Source organism: Cyprinodon tularosa, unplaced genomic scaffold, assembly GCF_016077235.1.
Source record: "Cyprinodon tularosa strain WSP-4 unplaced genomic scaffold, ASM1607723v1 ctg27, whole genome shotgun sequence".
In the NCBI taxonomy this organism is placed as follows: domain Eukaryota; kingdom Metazoa; phylum Chordata; class Actinopteri; order Cyprinodontiformes; family Cyprinodontidae; genus Cyprinodon; species Cyprinodon tularosa.
In genome coordinates, this window is record NW_024038974.1 from 2,199,049 (window position 1) to 2,222,498 (window position 23,450).

Sequence of the window (23,450 nt, forward strand, 5' to 3'; positions counted from 1 at the left end):
TCAATTTTTCAAACTCCAGCAGCTGCTCCTTGTGAAGTGCATCACGCACCTAAGATGCTCAGAAACTCATGAGGTGCCGCTTCAGCTGCTGAGATGCATTGCAGGACCTTTTGGTACGCCTTGATGCAGGTCAACCATAGACTTTGCATGTAAACCAGCTGCTTCTGCTACTTCAATCATGTTACATGTAAGGATAGCATATCTCTCTGCTCCACTGCCAACATCCCAACAGTTTGTAAGCTGCTGTACCAGAGCAATCAAAACTTTGGACTTCTTTTATGTAAATGTTAAGGACTCATATATCTCCAAAGTAAGAACTCCTCTTAGGATATCAGATCATAATCTTGTTTTTCACTGCTGAGCAGGGGCGGATCTAGACAAATATTTATGGGGTGGCAAGAGGGGGGCAGGAATTTTTTAGGGGTGGCAACATATGGCATTTGTTTACACTGAATTTAATCACAGTTATCACAGTTTGGTGAGAATAGTATGTACAGTACTAGTGTTTCATGTGAAACAGTTCATATTAATAATACATCGTACAATGTGATCTCACTTAATAGGAGATAGAAGAATGATAACACTACTTCTAGTGGGGCCTTATGACAGGAAAGGTATTAAGGTAAGAGACACAGGTGCTGAGTGGCAGATGTGTGAGATTGACTGTCAGAGAGGCAGCTTTGCAGCATTTGCACAAGAAGAAACTATAGAAAGAAAAAGTTACTGATCAGAGATCTATGGACTGAGCTGGACTAAAGTGAGCAGAACTACACAGTAGAAATAAATGGGTCAAGGCACCCAAACAAGGTACTGGACATCTATGTAATGTTTACTCTGAACACACATTTACCCCATTTGTTCCTCAGTAACTTGACATACAGCAGTTAAGGCAAAATGAAAGGGACATTTCATGCATGTAGATCTGCTGTAGATAGAGCTGCATATGGAGGACCAACTCTGCCATATTTAAAAATAAATACAGAAATAAATAAATGCTCAATAAATAAATAAGCATACAATTAATTGCCACCAAAAATACAATCAACAAATAAATGTAATTAGAAATTATATTATAATGGCAGCCAGAAATGTAAAAAGGGCAGGCAGAAAGAAATAGCGGTGAATAAATAACTAGGGTAAAAAAAATACAAAGGCAGAATAAAACAGACAAAAATATTATAACATGCACATAAATAAATACTTAAAAATATAAGTAATTAAAAAATGAAGTTGAAGATGATAAATGACAAAAAAAATAAATAAGGTAAATATTAAAAAGGCAAAGAAATAAAGAAGCCAATTAAAAGAGTTATATACCTGTATAACTAGCTGTATAATTTAATTTCTACTTACATTTATTTGTTGTTTGTATTTTTGGTGGCAATTAATTGTATGCCTATTTATTTATTAAGCATTTATTTATTTCTGTATTTATTTTTAAATATGGCAGAGTTGGTCCTCCATACTGCTGTATCAACAAATCAACAAAAAGGCGGGTTCTGTTTGTTACATCAAAATCTCCACAAATCTGAAAAGAAGCAACATAAAAATACATTTTGCTTGTGAGTAGGTTCATACAGGTCATTTCTGTATAGCTATATACTATATATACAAAAAAAGAAACAACAACACTGCTTCATATTAAGCAGGATTTACACCAGTATCACATTTTTAACTTTTAACACTTTTGGTTTTATTAAAGGAAATATCAGATTTTCTCAGGTGCCAAAACAAAATGTAACAGCTCTGTAAAGGCTCACCAGAGAGCAGAACATAAAGTTAACATGACTATAACAGCTGAATGCAGTGATTTCCATGTTGCTCAGCAAAACGCTTCACAACTTTATTTAGATCCAATGCCTTTGTGCGCTTTGATTTGAGTACAACCAAACTTGATAGTCTCTTTTTTGTCATAGTTGACCGCAAATATGTCTTTCTGAGCCTGAGACGTCAGGCCTAACTAACATCATAGATAGAGAAATAACGTTCTGTAACCTGATTTTTATCATCTCAAAATCAACATTGCAGCTATGCTAGCAACATTGTGCTTTCATTATGATTTCATTTCTCGATAGATAGTTAATCAGTTTTTACCTGTTTCATCCTGTGTCTCCTCTCCCCATGACCCCTGGCTCCCTCGCTTTGCCCCACTCGGTTTTCAAAACAATCAGTCTAGAGTTGCTCTCGCGTCATCTCGTGCTGCATTCACTGCAGTCCGACTTTAGAAATTAGCGGTCGTAATTCTCAAATGATCCATAATTTATAAGCCTCGCCACCCCTACCGCCAACTGGGGTGGCAGCAGGGGTGGCAAGGCTGTCATTTAGGGTGGCATTTGCCACCCTATGCCACCCCAGTAGATCCGCCTATGCTGCTGAGAGTACAAGCCACTTTACAAGAGACAACCTGCATTAAAGAAGAACTGTAAGAAGTATATAGTAGCAATTTAGTCAAGATAAGAGAAAGTTAGGAGGCACACAAGAAGAGGCTAGAAAACATGCTTCAGCAGAACAAGACCAGGGATTTGTGGTGAAGAATGAAGAAAACCACAGGCTTCAAGCAACAAACTTGGCATCCTTTTTTCCTGCCCACAGTCATCTATCTCACCGTTATTTGACCCAAAACTCCACTGTTACACCTCAAATACTTCATTTGCCACTTTTGCCATTGACCCTTCTGCTTCTAAGGGTTTGTTCTAAGCCAAATCAGAACCTACTCTTTATACCTTCATCCTGCCTATCTCTAGAACTAAAAAGAAAAGAGGCAACTAGAGAGACTGAATCACAATAAATCTCCAGGACCAGATGTTATTAGCCCCACAGTCCTAAAGGTAAGTGCAGAGCAGCTCTGTGGGATTATACAGAACACCGGGAGAGGATTTCACAAAGAACACTTATTCACAAAGTGAAGAACATTATAGACAACAGTGAACATCATCTTCAGAAGACAAACAACAATATAGTGTATTCGGTAAGAGACTTTTCCAGATCCTGTAAAAGAGAGACTGCTACATAAGATCCTACCTGCCTACAGCTATCAATACCTATGACAACTCATTTAAAAAAAATGCCCATGAGTTACTGTGACATTTAATTTTAATTAAAAGACATTCCCTTCATCTGCTAACCATTTACTCTTTTTTTAAACACCTAACAACCACTTCCGGTGTTTGTGGCCTAGAGTGTCCTTAGTGTTGCTGAATGTTTTGTGGTTCCCTCAGGAACAATTACATAATGTTGCACACTTATTATCTGAATAAGTGACAGAAGGTTGCTATACACTGGCACCACCAGTCCCTCCGACCTCCATCACTAGGCAATGCGAGTGAAGTGTCTTGCCCAAGGACACGACACTGAAAACCAGAGCTTGAACTGACAGCACTACTGTACATAAGTACACTGCAGGGGAAGTACACCGCATTAAAAGGTTGAATTGTGTCTGCATACATTTGTAACAGAGTAAGTGTGTATAATTAAAGAATATGTCTCTAGGTCCAACTCTATGATTTGTACATTTTCCTCATATGTAGGTTTGAGTATCTCAATAGTTTCCTTTTTAATAAAATACGGTAAAAATCGGATTGCAGTAAATTATTTAGAGCTATGTTCTTTCCTGATATGATCCTTTGCATTTTATATATAATTGATTGTGTCACAGTGTTGGTTCTGTTATGTTTTCTTTTGAGTATTCAGTTTAACTTTGCTCCATGTTTTCTAGTTTTATTGGTTTAATTCTTATTTTGTTTGTGTTTTCTGGCTATATTTCACTTCTTAGGTTTTTATTTCTTTCTCTCTGTTGCCCTCTTGTGTTGATCTCACTTTTCCCTAGCTCCATAGACAGCTTTCTTCTCACCTGCTCCCAATCTGCTCGTTAGTCCTCTCTTTGTTCAGTTAGCCATAGATGCTCTCCTTGTGCAGTTCCTCAGTGCTGGTTCCTCACATCGTCTAACTTCGTCTAACTCTGGCTTTACCTCGTCGTGATTGTTTTCCCCTGATGTCTCCATGGTTCTGGTTTGTTTAACTTTTTTCATGTTGCATTTTTTGGATTTTTGGATCCCTGCCTCAGTTGTGAACCTCAGATTAAATCTTCAAAAAAATTCGCCTCTGCATTTGGGTCTTCAAACCACAACCAAACCCTGACAGGTTCAATGGGTGAACATGGAACCTTCAAGCTTCTTGGAATAATACTCAGGGTTAAATTGGACTTGGGAAGCTTAATAGTATTCATTATAAAATCAAGCCTGGTTTATTTGGTTCGTTTGTTTGTTTTCCCTATGATATTACACAAGAAGGCTTTGTATTTCAGCTGTGCCTCATTTCCATCCGCAGGTGCCACCGGTTACCTAAGATGTTTTTCAATAATTTGGACTTGGGGAGTGGCGGCCTAGTGGTTAGAGCATTGAGCTTGGAGTTCTGAGTTCGAGCCCCACTCCCACAAACTGCCTCCCAGGTGCCCCACTATGACTGCTCCCCAAAGGGATGGGTTAAATACAGAGGTACATTTCTCCAATGTGAGCTCAATAAAGTTAAATTATTGCAAATTATAAACCTACAAAATCATGAAAACATCATCTGGGATTTTTCAAATAATTAAAGGCAGAGTTATCTTTTTGGGTGGTGGCACATTAAATTGAGAAAGTTTGGCACCTCTTTCATTTCTGATTAAAGGAAATCTTTATGTCAGACTGTTATTACAGTGGATGGTCAGAAATGGTCAGAGATACACTGCAGTCGGGTATATTTTTTACACCACCTTTCAGTACAACATATTCAACTGTATGGCCCATATTTTGACTGGGTCCTTCCTAGGGCTTGGAGTTCTTCTAAAATACTTCCTAAAAATGTCAAAATGCCCTCAATGATTGATGGAAGATACAGCTTGAAATTCCTGCTCATATCTCTTCTTTTTGTTCCTGCTCTGGATCCTCAACAACTACTTTTCCCTCAGCTGGTAAATAGTAAGCTGCTTCTAGATATAAAAAAAATGGGTAAGAATGGCTATGGGTAAGAATCATAACAAATGCCTGAAAAAGAAACATTATGTTAAAGATCCTTCCAGTTGCACAGCATCTGACACCAGAGGTAAATTTTTTTTTTTTAAATAGACAAAAAACAACAACTACGATCCACAGAAAATAAAGTTATCGTAAAAAGAACATCAAAATTAAGCTGAGCGACTCCAACATGCAGCCAGCATCAAACCCCACAGGTAAAAACCATTGGAAAAGCAAGTCTGATCCACATTCTGAGGAAGTTCAATTCTGACAATAATAATTCTATTCTATTCTGTTCTATTCTAAACTGAATTCCATTTGAATCAAGTCTAGTTCAAGTCTTCCTTCCTCCTTAGTTTCTGTCTCTTTGGTACATTGCATGCTCAAAAATACACTATTTAAATATTTTGAAAAATACCCTATGTCTAGGACAAAATATGCCTTGCAGGAAAGAAAAATCACAAGCATTTACTGAACAAGCATTTACTGATTGCATAACATGGAACTGTTATATGACACCACTTCCGCTAAAACATGCACACTCCAAAGTTGAACTATACTACCATCTTGTGGCCAGATTAAGCATTACATGCAACTGTTGATTTAAAGGCCCTTTGATCTGATACTTTTAATGCTTCTAAAGGCTGTCAATCTGTTCACTCAAAAGGGAACCAGGGCATTTTTCTGATTTATGTGAAAATGCAATTTTTAATTAAAGAATCACGTTGGGTTAAAACAAAAAATATGGATTGTTTACTACATGTCTCTAGTAAAAATCTCAACATTGTATTTGTTTATGGCCGTATTTGTTTTTATTGCATGAGGCAAATGATCTAAAATAGCCTGCTAGCAAAAAAAAAAAAAAAAAAGATGCATTTTAAAATATAAAGGTCAACATGTTAAATATCATAGGTAATATCATGGTTATTTTTATTTTCTGCTTGGGGTTGTATGTTATTAGGATAAACATTATTTAAAATTTACATTGCATTCTTTTAACCCTAATCATCTAGAAAACCCATTTAGGCCATTTACACACATATTTTCAGAAGAATTATATTCACATAGAACTAGTTTTGTTTTATATTGTGTTTGATGTAACTAAACAGTGATGCTGTAACTAGATCCAGTATATTGTAAACATGTGTTTGTTATAACATTAAACTATAAAGGTTGCCAAAGCATGCAATGTGGCTTTCTCAAAAGTTGAATGTAGTTTAAAAATCTACCAGAATAAAAAAAAAAAAAAAAAGGAAATATAAAAAATGATCTATTCTTTTATTAAAGGCTTTTTAATGAAAGGGTAGGAAACAATATTTTCCTTTACATAGGCGGTAAATAAAAAATTATCTCAAAAAATATTTTAGTTGTGCTTTAATATACCATTTTGTATTTCCCAGTCAATGTTTGGTGTGAACAACTGTTGTAACTCAGTTTGAATATGTATCCACATGGTGGCACCCCTGTAACATTTATGAGACGGTACACACTTGTTGCACTGAGAAATAGACTAAAAGTTGAACGCTAACTACACCCTTCACATGGTTGTGTTTGGTAGTTAAATATCAATCTGGATTAATAAAAAAATATATCTGTATCTGAATAAATGTCTTTACAGGTTTGTCTAATGGGTAAATCAGACAGCTGCAGTGTCTTATATTAGTTTTAAAGTGACTTAGTGGCTTAGTTCTAATATACCTTACAGACTTGATATTTGTGTATGAGGTGCTGAGACCTCTTAGGTCTTCTGGCACAAATCAATTCTGCATATCCAGAACCAGACATGGAGATACAGTGTTTTGTTCTTATGTTTAACTTTAGAACAAACTCCCAGAAGACTGCAAAATTGCTGAATAAGAAAGTTCTTTGAATAAAAATGACAAACCTAATTGGTTAGAGTTGGGTCTGGCTATTCCTAAGAATTAGTTTTAGTCCGTAGTCCAACTTATCTTAATCTGCTTTTATTAGCCACAGTAATATTCTTTTTCTTTATACTCCCTTTCACTATATTTTCCACGAGGGCACATTGACTTGTCTTACCTAAATGTGCTGTGAAAATAATCTTGTCTTCCAGCATAAGATGAATAATCAAAAAATTAACAAGTTATGAATGTTAAATATTTTAATTCTTAGGAGGTTTACACTCAACTTCGTGTTTTTTTTTTTCTTCAAACAATTCGGATGTTATTTCTAAAGAAAATATGTCAATGATAAACGAATAAAATGAGCAGCTAGGATTTATCTGAAGATTGGGAATTGAAATATGTGGCAAAAAAGTTTTTATTACAATTTCTATGTCCTTAAAAGTACCTAAAATGTTCCTCTTATAGTGCAAATATGCAAGGATGAAAAGCATTAATTTTCCAATCATCACATTGATCTTGCTCTACAACCAAGAGATTAATCAGTAAGAGAAGCTGACTGCTCCCAAAAATAACACTGAAACCACACAATAGTTTTAAAATCTACTCAGGATAAAGACCTTTAATTTTCACAGAGATGTGCACTGATTCATCCGTGAATCTGATGTGAACTAGGTGGGACACTTGCAAGTCTGAGAACATCATCCTGACTGTCAAGTGTTACTCTGTGATGGATGCTTTCTGGTGGCTGTTAATATTCACTCATGGTGGCATAATTTTGCATTTCTAAATCTCAGGAGAATGGACTGATGGGTTTTATAAAATAAATGTCTTAATAAAAAGAGAAGATTAATAAAGAAATTGATGAATTCAGGAATAAATGCATGTAATTTAAACCAATATCCTGAACAAAAAGATAATAAAAGAAATAAAAGATATGCTGCTTTGTTATTTAGATCTAAACTATCAAGGGCCCACTTCAAAACATCAGCAAAGAAGTAAAAGCTTGGTCACAAAGGGATTTTCTGAATGCATACAGTTAGAGTTGCATAAAGACAATGAAATAAATGTTTCGGAGTCATCATCGAAAAGCCTTAATCCCAGTTTCACATAAATGTGTGGTATGTTCAGAAAAGTATGAGTATTCCAAAAGTATAAACCTTCTACCTGGAGGAATGGGCACTTCTGACATGTTAAAAGATACCTTTAGAGATAAATAAAGTTAAAGTATAACTTTGAATAAAAATTTACTTAATTACAATTTTGTTATTTATTTATTAATTAATATTTTTTTAAACATTTAACATATTCATATATAAATATATATAATTAATCATACTTGGATGTGATAAATAGCAACAATTTGGTTATAAAGTTGATACTATTTATTTTGTTTTTTATTTATATGGTTTTATTTGTTTTAATTATTGTTTTTTATTATAATATTATTGTTTTATTCCTTTAAACTTCTATGTTGTTTTTAAACTATTTTAAATTTACTTGGTATGTTCAGCACTTTGTGGCAACTCTGGTGGTTTTAAAAGGCTTTATAAATAAAGTTGAGTTGACCTAAAACAGGAAAGATTAAACCTGATTTAATGTCACTCGATGAGAGTATTATACTGTTTATGATAAATACTGGCGCAAAACTGTAACGACTTTTTAACCAGCTCATCACAACTACGTAGTTTGAGATCTTCCTCTCCTCTTCTTTCACACTGAAAGTTTCACCCTGTGTGAAGAGGCTGCTTCTTTTTTATGCTTTACTTGTACGTTGCATCATCACCCCGAACCGCAAACCCTGTCTCAAACATTTCTGATGACTCTTGTTATCTAGTCTGACTAGGGTTTGCAGAGAAACAAAATGATGCTTCACCAAAAACATGACACTGGAACATATTTACTTAAAATATAACAATCAGAATCAGCCTCTGGAAAACATATCAAAATGTTATATAATATCTAATATTGAGACACTTTTATATTTAAAATGTTTCTTTTTTCATTACTGACTGACCTTACCAAGCTGTTAACCCCCAAAGGCCAGTAAAATGGATATTAATAATTAAACTTTATTGATCTCACATTGGAGAAATTTACATCTAAATTTAACCCATCCCCATGGGTAGCAGTGGGCTGCCATTGTGCGGCACCTGGGGAGCAATGTGGGGTTAAGGGTCTTGCTCAGAGACCCAGAGTAACAGTCTGTGGGAGTGGGACTCGAACTCAGAACCTCAGGTTTCAAGAAGCTACTAATATTGCAATAAGAAATTTCATCAGAGTGGCTGTTGCATTTATACATATGCAATATGTATATAATAGTTTATCTATTCTGTCTAGTTTCCTTTATGCCCTTGATGTTAAAGTTAAATGGTTAAAAGGGGTATCATTAGTTTACATTTCTTTTAAAAATGGGTTTATTTGCTTTACAACCTGCATGCTTTTATCTTTAATTGGTTTTGCTGTTTTTATATTCCTTCGTCTATTCACGTAAAGCATTTTAAATTGTCTCGGTACTGAATTGTGGTATATTAATAAACCTGCCTTGCCTTGCCTTGCCTTTATTAAAACTGCTGGTCTATTCATGTTTTGTCGGAGAGTTTTCGTGTTATTTATAATCTAACTTTGATTTTTATCACCCACCTTTGCAGAAGCATACAATACAAAAAAAAAAGTTTTCTTATTGAAGGATTATTGAAACTTTGATTTATAGAGAGAAAGCCCAACTCATTTTTTCAGTCTGTCCTATTTGCATTTTGGAGAAAGCAGCAGGTTGAGTTTTCTTTTTGGCTAGGGGTTCTGCGTGTCATGTACAGTAGCTGCCGAGTTTAGTGGGCATTCCTCTAGTGGTTCTACTCCTGGTTGTGTCATTCGTAGATCTGAATTCAAACTGACAACCCCTGCAGAGGAGTCGGGAGACTTCCCCAGCCATCTGTCTTAAAGCGCTCCCCCCTCTTCTCTCCCTCCACACATCCCTCATTCCCACACTGGGTCTTTGTCAGCAGTTCCTGTCCCTGGACTAGGCGTGGCGTGCGCTGAGGCCAGGGCGACCGTGGGTGCTTTCAGAGGCACCTGCAGATGGGACAAAGGGCCAAGGGTGCTGGGGCTGAAGACAGATTGATGCTTTGTGCACCGAGGATTTAGAGAGCCCGAGTGGGAGAGAGGGGGGATAGTTAGCTGAGAAGTTTTCAGGGAGAGGATTTTAGGGGGAAAAGGGGGTGAAAATGGGGGTGGGGGGTTCTGTCACTCTGGTCTGTGTGAGTCCAAGCTTTGGAGCACCCGGGAGAGATTGACAGCTTTTGTGGGCTGCATCCCTGCACAATGGTTGTGCTTTAATGGGCGGTAAAGCTGGAGCAGGGCTTTGGGGAACGTTCAGAGGGGAGGTGGTAGTCGGCTGTGGTTGTGATGGTGGAAGTGAAGGGAGGCTAAGGGATGGGGGGCAAAGGCTTTACTGCTTTACTTGGTGGGGACCAATTCATGGGTATTCAGTCCTAGGCTCGTTATTCACTGAATGCATCCAGTGGAGGAATGCAGTAGCATCAATTAGAATGTGTTAGCAGATAGCAAAGCAGAGAAGAAAAACCTTTCTTTCCCTTTTGCTCACAGGACAACACGGTCCCACTATAGGAGGTGTCAGAGCCACAAAGCCTTTTTTTGGGTCTCTCTCCATTACACTACCACCGCAATATGTAAGGTTGGGACTCTTTTGATTTAAATTAAGTGGAAAAAACACTAAATCCCATTTTTATTCAGCAAGGATAATGGTGTTATACTCTATAAAGGTCTTTAACTACTTATGTGTGGCTTAAAATCTTCCCCGGCTCCCTTTTCACACCACCTCAGTGTCCTATTCTCATTGGGGGCATTATATTTATTCAGTTGTGGAGGGTCAAAGACAGACTGTTAAACAAAGTTGCTTGTAGCCTTAACTGCCGCATCACTTCTAATTGTGTATCAGTGGGTCAGCAGTTTGTTGTGTTGTCCCGCAGTAAGAAAGGAAGAGCGGATATGAATTTAAACAGTGTCTTGTAAGGTATTGTTTGGAGTGGGCACAGGCCACTACTTAAGAAGCAGAGGGCCTTTTAGAGTAGAATTTTCTTTAACATTTAGGACAGTGATATAAAAGAAGAGGACAGAGAGGAAAACTGTTTGATGTTGAGCGCATGTTTGTTCTCTTATACGAATGTAGAAAGGTTGTTTGCACCGGCTTTTCAACCTCAATAGGGTGCATTTGGATGAAAGTCTTTTCAACAAGGACATCATATTATTACATAGTACACTTCCAAACCTTATTAAGGTATTTTATTGTTTAACAGATCAACACAAAGAAGGGCAAAATTATAAAATGAAGGAACAGGAAAACTAACGGGTTGGGCAAGGAGAGTATCAGTCACAGTAGAGAAGGAGCAAGGCAGCTGTGGAGGAGCTGCAGAGATCTACAGTTAATTGGGAGAATTTGTCAATTGTCGTAAAAAGATCGGTTGACACTTCAGAAATGTGGCCTTAATAAAAAAGTGGCAAGAAGCAAGGTGTCAAAAGTCATAAGGGTTATTGTTTACAGTTTTCTGAAGGCCATATAGGGAAAAATAATGTGGAAGAAAATGCTCTGGTCAGATGAATCAGACATATAGGTTTATAGCCAAATGCATTTTTTTAAATCAAAATGTGATAAACCAGTGGTGCAAAAGTGACTTGCTTAGTACAATACCTAAGCCTAAAACCTCTCCCCCGTGGTTCAACACATTGATGGCAGTATCATGCTGTGGGGATGCTGTTCTTCAGCAATGGTAGGCAATCTTGAAAGCTAGAGGATAATTTTCTGTTAGAGGCGGGTAGAGGCTGCAACAAAAGGTTCTCTTCCAGCAACCCTAAATATACAGCCAGAGCTACAAATTAATGATGAGATGAAAGTATTTTTATGTGTTCGGACACCATGATTAAAGTCTTTGTAGAAATCCAAATTCGAAAATCTTTGGCAAAATTTAAAAATCGCTATTTTGTCTGTCTTTGAAAGTTTGAGCTATTTTTCCAAAACAAAAGAAGAATGGGCAGAAATGTCAGTCTTTAAATGTGCAAAGTTGCTACAGATATGCTCTGAACTACTTTAAAATATGCTTTCCCTTAGATGGGTTAAAACACATTTTATGCCCTGCTTAATAGATTTTTATATGTAAAAAACTCTACAAACATATTTCTTTGTAAGTGTTCAGAATGTAACTAGATAAGTTGAAGTCTGTAGGTTTGAAAAAATAAAACTTGAAAAGTTGCAAAGATACGGATACTTTTGCATAGTGGCTACTATTTGTCACCGGGTTTAATTGTGAGAAACTTGCAAAACAGGCATAATTTTGGAGAAGGTTAGCCTTAACTTGACAAACTTAGGCAAGAGTTATTTGTATATTTTTCCTCCCAACACTCTGCGTGCGTTTAGTCTCAGATTTCCTAGCTTTTATCACAAGAAGATACAGATGGCGTGTGTGCTGAAATGAAATTGTGAATTTTTGTTCTTCTTTGGTTTAATGAGAACTAACTGGAAGGAACATCTCACAGAAAGGTGTGGATTTCAATGTGAGCAATTATGGTTCATTTGAAGCCAAATGAGCCAAATTTGCATCCCCTGAAAAGACAACCAGAGTTAAACTGTATGAAAAGTGCAGTAAATTGGGGCAAACATCGCAACATGCAGAAATGCATCTCCGCTGTAATTGTGTAATTGTAGAAGAGCTCTAAATGCACGGTCCAATTAAACTTGCTTCTTCTGCAAGGCAAAGAATTGGCAGGTTATTATGCAGGAAAGTATCAGCACATTTAAATAGCTGCCTCCTTCATGGGTGGGGATGGAGGCTGAGATCATTTGCAGCAAAATGGAATATCTGATCAAATATGGACAGATGTCTTCATACATGTCGAGCAGCAGTGAATTGGATTGGAAGAGGCAAGATAGATGGATGGCCTCCTCTAAGAGATGGAGCTTCCTGCCCTAAGTGCCGAGGGGGCACAAGAGGAAGAGGGTGAGAGAGGGGGAAGGTTAGCCTCTCAATGGGGGAGACATTTCCCTGAAACACCAGTTGATGGGTTTCTCCCACAAAGGGTGGAGTGACGCAGTCTGCACTGCTGCATAACAGCCTGGTCTCTGTCTGGATTAGGCCCTGCATCTCACAAAAGAGAGCTCAAGTAAACGGTTCATGAATGTTGATTAATTGATGCCATTTTTTGCAGTGTGCCATGGAGATTCAGTGTGCAGGCTCAAAATGTTCATTTTTCTTAATTGTATTTGATAAATATGCCGGTTTGAAATGGTTACTAAAGATCACGAACTGATATACACTAAATTTATAACTTTGGTGGAATTCCTTAAATTTTTTTTTGAAATGATGGTTGTAGGGTAAAAAGTTCAAAAAGATAAAGTTTTATTTAGTGCCTTTGACTCCCACAGATGCCTATGAGATGTGCCCAGCTGGCATGAAGAGCAGCTCAGGTGGCGCAAGCAGTAAGGAGGTTCCCACGATGAGGTTTAGGGGTACAGGTGTCCTGGGAGAGTGAGGGTGGCCCATGGTAAGGAGGGGGGGAAGCACTGGCCCATAGCCCACCTCAATGGAAGAATCCCAGGGGCCAGCTCAATAGCTTGGGTTCCACTTGATGGAGAGAGAAAGGAGCGTTTCAGCCGCTGCCCAGCAGGAAAGATCTGGTTGTGGGAGACCTCTTTCAGGACTTACTGTTTGTCTGAAGGCTGTCACAGCAGATGAGTACTCAGCAAACAGCGTGAACAAGGATTTGAACCAGAAAACCAACAGAGCCTTGACAATATTCTGATTGGGCCTTGTCTCTTTAGAAGGGGCTGAAAGCCGAATTGAGAGCGGTAACAAGTGCACATTCAGCTCCGGACGGGGATGCCTTTGGGTTGTGTTTTATGGTTTTGTGGCTTGTATGTGGTGGATAAAGCAAAATCATGTTAATCTCTCTTTTCAGGCGTTTAAAAGCAAAAGAAATGAACCTGTGGCACTTAAATGGTCCAACTAAAGTCTTACAAAGTCATTCCTCAGTCAAACTTGAATGAGACCTGTAATCTCTTGCCCTAAAAACAATGAACCTTTTTAATTATGTAAATATCATTTTTTTAAACCTTTTTTTTTTAAGGCCGACCATTTTTTGCTTTGTGACTCTGCACTTTGAAGTGTTCTTTGAATACATAGCTGGGGGATATTGAATGGGATACAGAAATACTAAAAAAGATTGAATAAATTCTTGCACATTTTGGAGATGTTCTAACAATTACTTTACCTAATTAGGACAAAACATGGATACAGCCAAAGTTATATGTTTTATAAATCTTTGATACTTTTATAGCCACTTTTGCTCCTTATTTTGTGCGAGAAAAGGTAATTCCTTTAAGGAGTACTCCAGACACTTTCTTTTTTATTCTGACTTGTATGACTTTGGAAACTGTTTTTCAAAACGTCTTCTCTGTGAATATACATCTGACTCCTCCTGAGGAATTGGTGAAATCTGACCAACTTAAAACAAACCAATTATATGCTTCGTTTTTGTTTTCCAACTGACTTTGTATACATTTATTGACCTATTTATCCGTCCGGTGGCGAGTGAAAAGAGGCCACAACAAAGAGCGATGTTGTCTTTTGGAGGGGTTTGGGCTAACTCGTGAGGTTTCTGAAGAGAGAGGGGCTTGTGATGGAATGGGCCGGGAAGGACTGTGACTTCTCCATTGAGAGCAGAGGGGCACGCTGGATTAGCTTGATTTGCCTGTGAATGGCCACTTTCCATTATTCTTGTTAGGGAGCTGTCACATTGAATTGAGAAAGTGAAAACCTCCCTTTATCAACCTTTTCCAAGTGAAACTGAACAGGCAATCAATAACTGAATTCAGACCCAGGAGAAAGTCAAGCAGAATGATATGGGACTGCTATAAAGGGGAGATTTGTCATTTTGCTAATGTGGAAAAGGGATAACTGATGTAAATTTGGCTCCAAATGCTTCGTAGTATAACTGAGAAAATGGAGAGGAAATATTGTATTTAGAATATAATGAGATAAAAATTGTTTGGTTTTTGGCAGCAGTTCAATTTGTGCATCTAAAAATTGATATCAATATTGTTTAAAGCACATATTTTTTATATTCATAAAGCACTATTTATAAAATGTAACAATAAAGGAAAAAAGTATTATTACAGATATTCATATTTATTTGCATTAAAAAAATAATTTATAATAGCTTTACAGTCAGTCCTACATAACTTGGCCAACATCGCAAGGCTAAACAAATCAAGAGAGGCTTGAGTTTTATTGTACAAATGGCACCATATTGTTTTGGAGTTTCATTATATTGACCTTATTGTGCCATTGTGCTTGTTCTGACACCATGATAATGCCTGAATACAGAGGGAATTATGCCCAGTATAAATAGATCCCATAGTCAAAGATCGCCTCAATTATCCCTCTACACATTGACAACATGAGCAGAATAAAAACTAAAGCCTCAGACCAAGCCGGTCTCAAGGCGCTCTTCAAACATTGTTTGGGCCATTGTTGGAGGGGTAAAGGAACATCATCAGCATCAATAGCAGAAGAGAAAAGAATTATATTCATCTGATACATTAACCTATTTCATGCAATGCAATGAATTGATGGTGCAAAAGAGAAAAATGCAAGTTAAAACATGTAGGTTTAAAACAACATTAACTCTAATATTTAGCATGATGATACATTTCTGCATAAAGCTATTTAAGGTATAGGTGGATGCAGAAAGAAGATGGATGAATGCGACTATTAAAAAACAGTTAAGCTGTATGATTTTAAGCAGTTACAGAACACTGTATTCTTGAGCTCTTTCTGCACGTTCAAACTATTAATCAACAAATTTCCCCATATTGCAGCCCCCCTCATTTTTTCCGCTGGATGAAGAAAATGAATCGGATCATTTGGCCTCATCAATCAAACCAGTAATTGATGTCTTAATCATTATACACTTAACTAAACACCTTCATTCAAAGCACAGATACAGTCAGAAGCAAGAGGCATGAAAATATTTTCAAGGCTTAGAAACTGATTTAATGGTTGTTGTTTATTATTATTAAAAGGCAAAACCAATAACTACCACACATTTAGAAGATGGAGAAAATATGTGCAATCAAATAGAATTGACAAATCTTAAAAACTACTTGTGTTTTCTAAAACTCACTCCAACCTTATGAGGTAACAATTTTGTTGAGTGTGTGACCCTACCTACTGTATGTGAGGTCGTTATCAACGTAATTGTCATCCATCCATCTTCTGTGCACTGAGAGATGATAACAGCCTATGAAAAATGACTCATGGCTGTAATGAGTGTCTCACCTCTTAGCTTTCAGCGGGTTCACAGACCTCCATGGAGCACTGATTCCCATTTATTCCACTTCACTGTCTGCACTTCACCTTAAATATTCTAGCCCTTAATTTTTCATATAAGAAAAATAATGCCACCCTTTTTTAGCATAAATATCCCCGACATTGGTGAAACACCAATCACTGGGTGATTTAGGGGGTAGCTTTCATACAAACAGACTCTGTTTGTCTGTCTATGTTACAGATCACAGTTAGAGCTTCTAAAGATGCAGCATCCTTAATTGATTTGCAGAATACTTTAATTACGACTGTTTCCAACCTTCCTGCGCTTTAACACAAAAATTTGCCAGCAAAGAAGGGAGAAAAAACCCTCCCAGTTTAAGCCCTGGAGTGCAGCTGTGAGGTAATTATCATCAAGCACCCAGGCATCTGTGTACAAACAATCTCACAGCTGCTGCCATTGATACTGTACATGCAAAAGAGAACAGGTTGACCCCCGAGTCTCCAGCACCGCCTCAGAGAACCATCACCCACTCATTTAGGAGGAATTTGTGACACCTAGAAGCCACTTAACCTGCATGCAATTTTAAACGGGCGGCACCTGTGATTTCCCTCAGTGTTTGCAGCTCTTTGTAGCTATAGAACAGGAACATTAGCAGGTCTATGTTCTGAAAACTGATGGTATAGCTAATTACAAGGTACCTACTGAGGCGCAGGTCTAAAGCATGAAAACTTGTCCCTGCAAAATGTAAGCATCATACAGGTCTAATTTTGAAAACATCTTTAAAATGGGGAGAGGTAAGATAAATACTGGCTACTTATAGGGCGGCATTTAAAACTCAGAGTTTGTTGCTTTGAAATTAAAGGATTATTATAAAAGGTTGCTACTTTCTGTTAATATCCTGTTGATGACAGCTGCAATTTTGTTCTGTGTTTGAAGAAAAGATGAGAAATCTTTGAAGAAGAAAGTTTTTTTAAAAGCAAATTGGGCTTATCCCATTTTAGACATTTTTAGCATATTTCTTTTTTTAAATTAAACTTAACAACTTAACTTTTAAGTTAAACTTTCTGTATACATTTCCTTATTCTTTTAAATCAGGAATTTATGTTGGACACTAAAAAGCATTTACTTTACTATCAGTAAACAGTTTTTGTTAAACAATTATTATTTGGTTTCATTAAAATAATTGTCCATTTATAAGACATTTTTAATTATAAGACAGATGCCAAAGACGTAACATCTTGATTGATGTCTTGACACGTTTGAATATTTCCAAATTTGTTCTTTTTTTTTTTGCTTCCCATTTTTTTTCTCTTCTTTCACACTTTAAATTCATAAAACCAAAGGACTAAACCAAAAATTAAGGATTTCAATTTTAAGTGTGTTTTTAATGTAATCTAGTTATCTTATTTTCATTCCTGCAGTAATGAATTTTCCGTCTCTGAATGACCTTTTAACCCATGCAGGCACAAGACCCCTCTTTTCAGCTAGAGCCAACATCTTTGGCAAAGATCTTTTATTTTTGATCTCAAGTTGATTCTTACTTTCAATGTTAAAATATTTTCCTCTCTAGGACACAAAAACTGTCTCCTTCTTTGATGGCTTGATGAATGATAATTCCCATGGTGTTCATGTGTTTACAATGTTGTTTGAAAGAGACCGCTTCAGGCATCGTTTTGCAGATTTCCTCAGATTTTTATATGATGTCATAAACAGAAACAGAGTGTTTTAGGTTTTGCTTTAAAGGAAGTACACTAAACCTTTAATATTATGCATTATGCTAAGCTTAGTTTGTCAGAAACTTTATTTAGGAATCACATCAAAGTATATATATTCTTGTATGACAATATAATCTGAGCTTTCCTTATATAAAGGTAAGACAATTGTGGTTAAAGAAAGTAAATATTAATTGCTTTATAAGAAAAAGTCAGTTTACATATAATAGTAAAATTTGTCAAACAAAAGTCCTAATTCCTTATAGTATTATATGGTTTGCTTACTATTAGAATGGTGACAGGTAATATCCTGCTTTTAAAATTAAATCATTACATCATATTTTGTTGACTTTCCTTCAAATAGATATATTTCTATCTTTACTGGGAATGATACATAATTATGAGAAACTCTTCACCAATAACAGCTATTAAGGCTGTTATTGATTAAAGTTACTGGTTAAAACTGTTTGAGGGGGCTAGGCAGGTTGTAGTATTTTCAAAAATAAGTTATTTAAGAAAAACTGGCAGCGATTGACTAAATAATGGTATCACTCCTAGTTAATATCAATGAAAGTAAATCCAATGTGATTGTTTAATGTCTCTACTTCATCTTCTGTGTAGAACACTAAATTCTTAGCGGTGGATATTCCTGGTAAAACCGATCACCCTCCAACGATGAAGAGATTTTATTCTGGTCCCTGATAGCAAATTTTGTCATAAAGCAGCATCTAAATTATCAGCAGCTTCCTCTGAGAAAATTGTTTACTTTTAGTACCCACAAATAAAATGCAGTGTCTACACCTCTTTAGTCTGATTTATTTCAAAAACGCTAAACTAAGATAAAATGGAGGATTGTTTGACTAGTTTACAAAATCCACCAAGGCAGATAAAGAGTTTCAGTTTTACATTTCCGGACATTTCTTTTTTTTCTCACCAGGTTCACAAACATATTAAAAAGCATTTAATCATTGCTGCGGGATTCTTTGTTCCCCGACAGGGTGGGCAAATGTGTGTCCAAGATGGATGAATGTGTGTGACCAAGAATGCAAGCAGGCCAGTGAAAGTGCTTAAGCAGTGAGGGAAAAGCTGTGGGACAGAAAAGAGACGGAGGATGACTTTATGACACGGAGGGGGACGCAATCTGGGGCAGCAACAGAGAGCTCGGTTGAGGCATCAGTAGGCTGGGGAGAGGGTCTGCCCAAGCTGTCAGGTCTGAGGGGCTGCTGGAAAGCTCAGCGGGAGCCCAGCTTGGCCCCCAGGATGCCTTGTCACCACGGCGAGGCCCTGGAATGTGCGGACACACAATGAGCCCCCGGGGCTTAGAGGGCACTCCGATTTGATAACCACATTAAAGTCCTAGCAACATCTGTTGGGGAGCAGGAGAAAGGACTACTGGCAAGCTTTAACCCCCGAAACTGGAATCATTAACCCTCACCCCTGTGAGAGAAGGGGGACAACAGCCCCCTATTTGTCAGGAGCTCTCCACAAGGGCCATGGGGGCTAATATTTTACCAAAAACAGCGTGAGAAGAGAAGCAGCCCTGGGCACCAGGGCTTCTTTACACACATTACACACAGTCTGTCTTGTTTCATGCAACTATTTGCCCCATCTTGGAGTATTTGTGTTGATTTATAAGATGGAAAGATAAAAATAAAACTTTCAACCTGTCATGAGATGTGCATGTAAAATGTAGTGGTGTAAAAGAGGCAAAGCTGATTGAGGATGGAGAAATAACAGGTGTCTTTTCACAAAGACTCATCTCAGGCTGGAGGATGCTCTGTGTTACATGGGTCAGCCTCGAGCCCCATCCACCTCCACAGGTTTCAAAGTAAAGGTCACCTCTCAGGGATGAATAATTAAGAAAACAAAAGCCTCCCAGAAGGGGTGAGAGCTCAGGAGAGGAGATGGAAGCATTGGAGGGCCTGATGCAACTAGACCAGATGTGATTAGGTTTTTGGCCCCTGTGCTTTATAAAAAACATCAACCTAAATGTATTCCCTGGAGATGAGGATCTGTAGGAGGTGCCTCAATGTGTAAAGTCTTCAAGTACCTCCACACAAGTAATTTCATTCACTGCAGCTCATTACATGGGCAATTAAGTGCTGGGGTGGAGGAGGGAGAAACTGTGGAACGGGTGATGGCAGGGAAGTTGGATGTATGTGTGCGTGTTTGAATGTAAGCGTATGGGGGGGCTGCATGTGGGGTGCTTACCGGCCCATTGTTGGGTTTAAGGATCGAAACCCCCTACTGATCTTATTCCCCGTCATCTGCGGAAGTTTTCGTGCACCAACCCCCTCCCTTCCCTTCTCCTTCACCTGGGCTGAATCTCTGTGGACACCTGCCTCTCCTAATGAAGATCCATGTCTTCATTTCCATTTCTGGAGTCATATCAGAGGCTGCCAAGCACAAAACAGGCCTGTTTCCTCAGAGGCCTGAAGGGCCGGATAGAATGACATCGCTAAGTGCTCTGGCAGAGCAGGGCAGCTGCAGAGCCTGAAAATGGGATCTCGTTGAGGATTCTGAAGTGGGGGCTCGGATGGATAGAATCCGATGTTTGGATTGGCCAGAATGACAGCCGTGTGCTACCTCAGCAGTTCCTTGGTACTAATGAGGCTTACTGCAGAGATGGGAAGAGGAGAGGAGAGGGCGTGAGGAGGTGGGGATAAGGAGGAAACAGAAGGAGTGTACCATGTACCTACCTCCCACACCTTCTTCATCTCATCTCCTTATACATGCTAACTCTTAAGAAAGAACACCAAAGATCCCTTGTATGATACAGAGAAATGTACGCACTTGCTCATAAACACTTAAAGGTGTCAAGACTGGAGCAGCTGGTTTACTCTGGGATGATGAAAGCTCTGTTAGAGGGTAAACTGACAGAACTTCAATAGATTAGGATTATGGGAGAGCAAAGAAGAGTTATCACAGAGTATAGATATGACTAAAAGTAATTACTTGGAGAAAAAACATGGAATCTGCCTTGCAAAAGCATTTAGACCCCTTAAACTACCCATTTTTGGCATTTTAACCATAGACTGTAACTAATTCTATTACTTACAGACCTATATTAGTAAGTTTCATTTCACTGTGTCTGGGAAAGTAAAAGGAACAGGATTTTCCCATTTTGACAAATATCTCTCACAGAATTGTTTTCAGCAGAATCAGTGCTTTGTAAAACCAGCTATTGCAAATAAGGAAGTCTGTCCTTTGTGGTTGTGCACCAGTGCTGTCAGACAAGAGAATAACATTTATTTCTATTCATCTCGGAACCACAGGTCAAGTCTAGGCAGATATTTTTGGAAGCATCACATTACCAAGTTTATAAATCTTGGTTTAGACTTTGACTGGGCCATTATAACATTTGAATAAGCCTTCATATAAAACAAAATCTTTCATTGTCATGATTCCTGGCACTAGTGTTCATTAGATTCAGGATTCAACACACCTATCACCTCCATCTGATTCACCTGCTTACCAGACTATACAATCAACTTTCAGGCTAGTCCCTAGTGCCAGATTATTAAGAGCCATTTGCGATTTTTATCCAGCATTCCTGTAAACCTGTCTGCCTACCTGACTGAATCTGACATGATTCTGCCTCCTGATTCTCTGAGCCTGTCTGAACTCTATCAGATTATATCTGGATCTGGGATCACCTGGCTTTGATTCTGGACTCACTCTCTGACTAACTCTGGTTTGGCCCCTTGATCATTCTGCCTGTCTCTGCTCTCACGGATCTGACCCTGTGCCTTCCCCTGGACCAATGATTAACTGTCATAGAAGGATTCCTCCAAACCAGCCTGGACGGATTATTTAGGGATTCTCTGAAGTTGACGATAATTCTGGGTCCTCAGTTTTCTAGTCATTATATCATTACATTCATTGTAACTTTGGCTCTATATCTAAGTTGTTGTTCTGCTAGTAGATGAACCTCAGTCCTAAGCCCCATTTACACTACCCTTTTGAAACTTTGCCGAGATCGGTCCAAGCATGGTAACCAGGATAACCGCTGAGTGTAAATGACACGCACAACTAAACCGGATTGTGCCAGACACAACCGAACAGTGCTAAGCTGGTACTAGTTAATCAGTAGGGTTTACCTCAGTTCAGTTCTGGCTCAGTTCTTAGATAACAAAGAGAGCATGAGCAGACCACCTCATCTCCTTATAGTAAGCCTTCGTAATCATGAAATTTCAGAAATTCAGAAAAATAATAGCTTCCCTATTTAACACATGATTTTCAGTGATGGTTCTGCTTAGCAGTGTGATGAACCTCAATGTCTGTTGTTAACTAAATTTTTAGGAAGACATCTTAAGACACTATTGCAGTAATCAATGTTCCTCCTTTGGTACCAAAATATTTACTTTAGTTTTGTTTTTATTCAGTTGAAGAAAATGCTGGCACATGTATGTGTTGATTTCTTCCATGCATATACCGAGCGCTGGGATATGCTCTTAGTCAGCTAGTGACATTATAATACATAGCTGTGAGTTGTCTGCATAGTTATGATAACTTACATTGTTGTTTATACTAAGTAGAATAGGAGGGGTCCTAAGATGGACCCTGGGGGCATGCCACATGTGATTCTTGTTATGTCTGATATAAAGTCAGCCACTGAGTCACTGAGTTTTCCAGGTGTTCTGATAAAATACAACAATGAACAGTTTATAATTCTTCGCCAAAAACAAAATCTGTGGCTCTTCCACATTCTGCTTTTATATAGATGTCATTGAACACCTAAATAAGAGCCAGGTCAAGATATGCAATTACAATCTTATCAAACAGGAAAAAGAACGCTGAAGTGCCAGTTTTTCAAAGTGAAATAGGGTAACATTAGATTGGTAACTACAAATTAGAGCATTAGACCATTTCATTGGATGCAAACTATTAGTACTTAAATATACAACAAAGCTTTGTCGAGTCTATGAAAATATTTATTTTATGCTGAAAAGCTTAGAAATTTTGTCAAATTCAATCACAGGAGCTTTCAAGAGCTCATCTCACAAATTCAAAAGCAACTTTTTATCGCAGGTATTGATGAATAGAGGCTGACTTTGGTAGGAGAGAACAAACTATTTTTGTATGTTCCTAGTTATCACACAAAGACATAGAAGGTTTGGGCAGAAACTGCATGTGTGCTGAATGCTGAGGTTTAGGGGTTAGGGCAGATGCTCGGACACAGCCATGGACTACCCAAACTTCTAACACTGATCTGAAAAGTCTGGTCAAACATATTAACTGAGTATTAAAGTCTCTCCAGTACTGCAGAAGACCATCTTTTCTTCTGTGGTGGAGTCTGAGTTCATGAAAACCATCAAAATGAGACAGGAAGACCCTTTGCAGAACTTTCAGGTGTGTCAAGAAGATGCTGGGATAATCTCTGTCTGGATGTAGGAAATCTACATTAAGTGCTGCAAGCTGGGTATAGCCTGCATAATGAAAGACAGAGACCATGCTGACTGAAAACTCGTTGTGTGGCTGCCTCCCGTCACTAAGACACAAAGAATCTGAATGACACTTTTACCGTATTTTCACGACCATAA

At 37.9% G+C, this 23,450-nt stretch overlaps 1 protein-coding gene across 1 annotated transcript in view; it reads right to left on the bottom strand.

The window, feature by feature from the left end:
• Positions 1 to 9,829: 9,829 nt before the first annotated feature.
• LOC119786273 overlaps positions 9,830 to 23,450 on the bottom strand; it is a 98,526-nt gene continuing 84,905 nt past the window's right edge. Inside the window, exon 6 of the mRNA XM_038289515.1 lies at positions 9,830 to 9,959. Within this exon, the coding sequence (XP_038145443.1) occupies positions 9,830 to 9,959 (130 nt within the window). The remainder of the gene's footprint in view (positions 9,960 to 23,450) is intronic.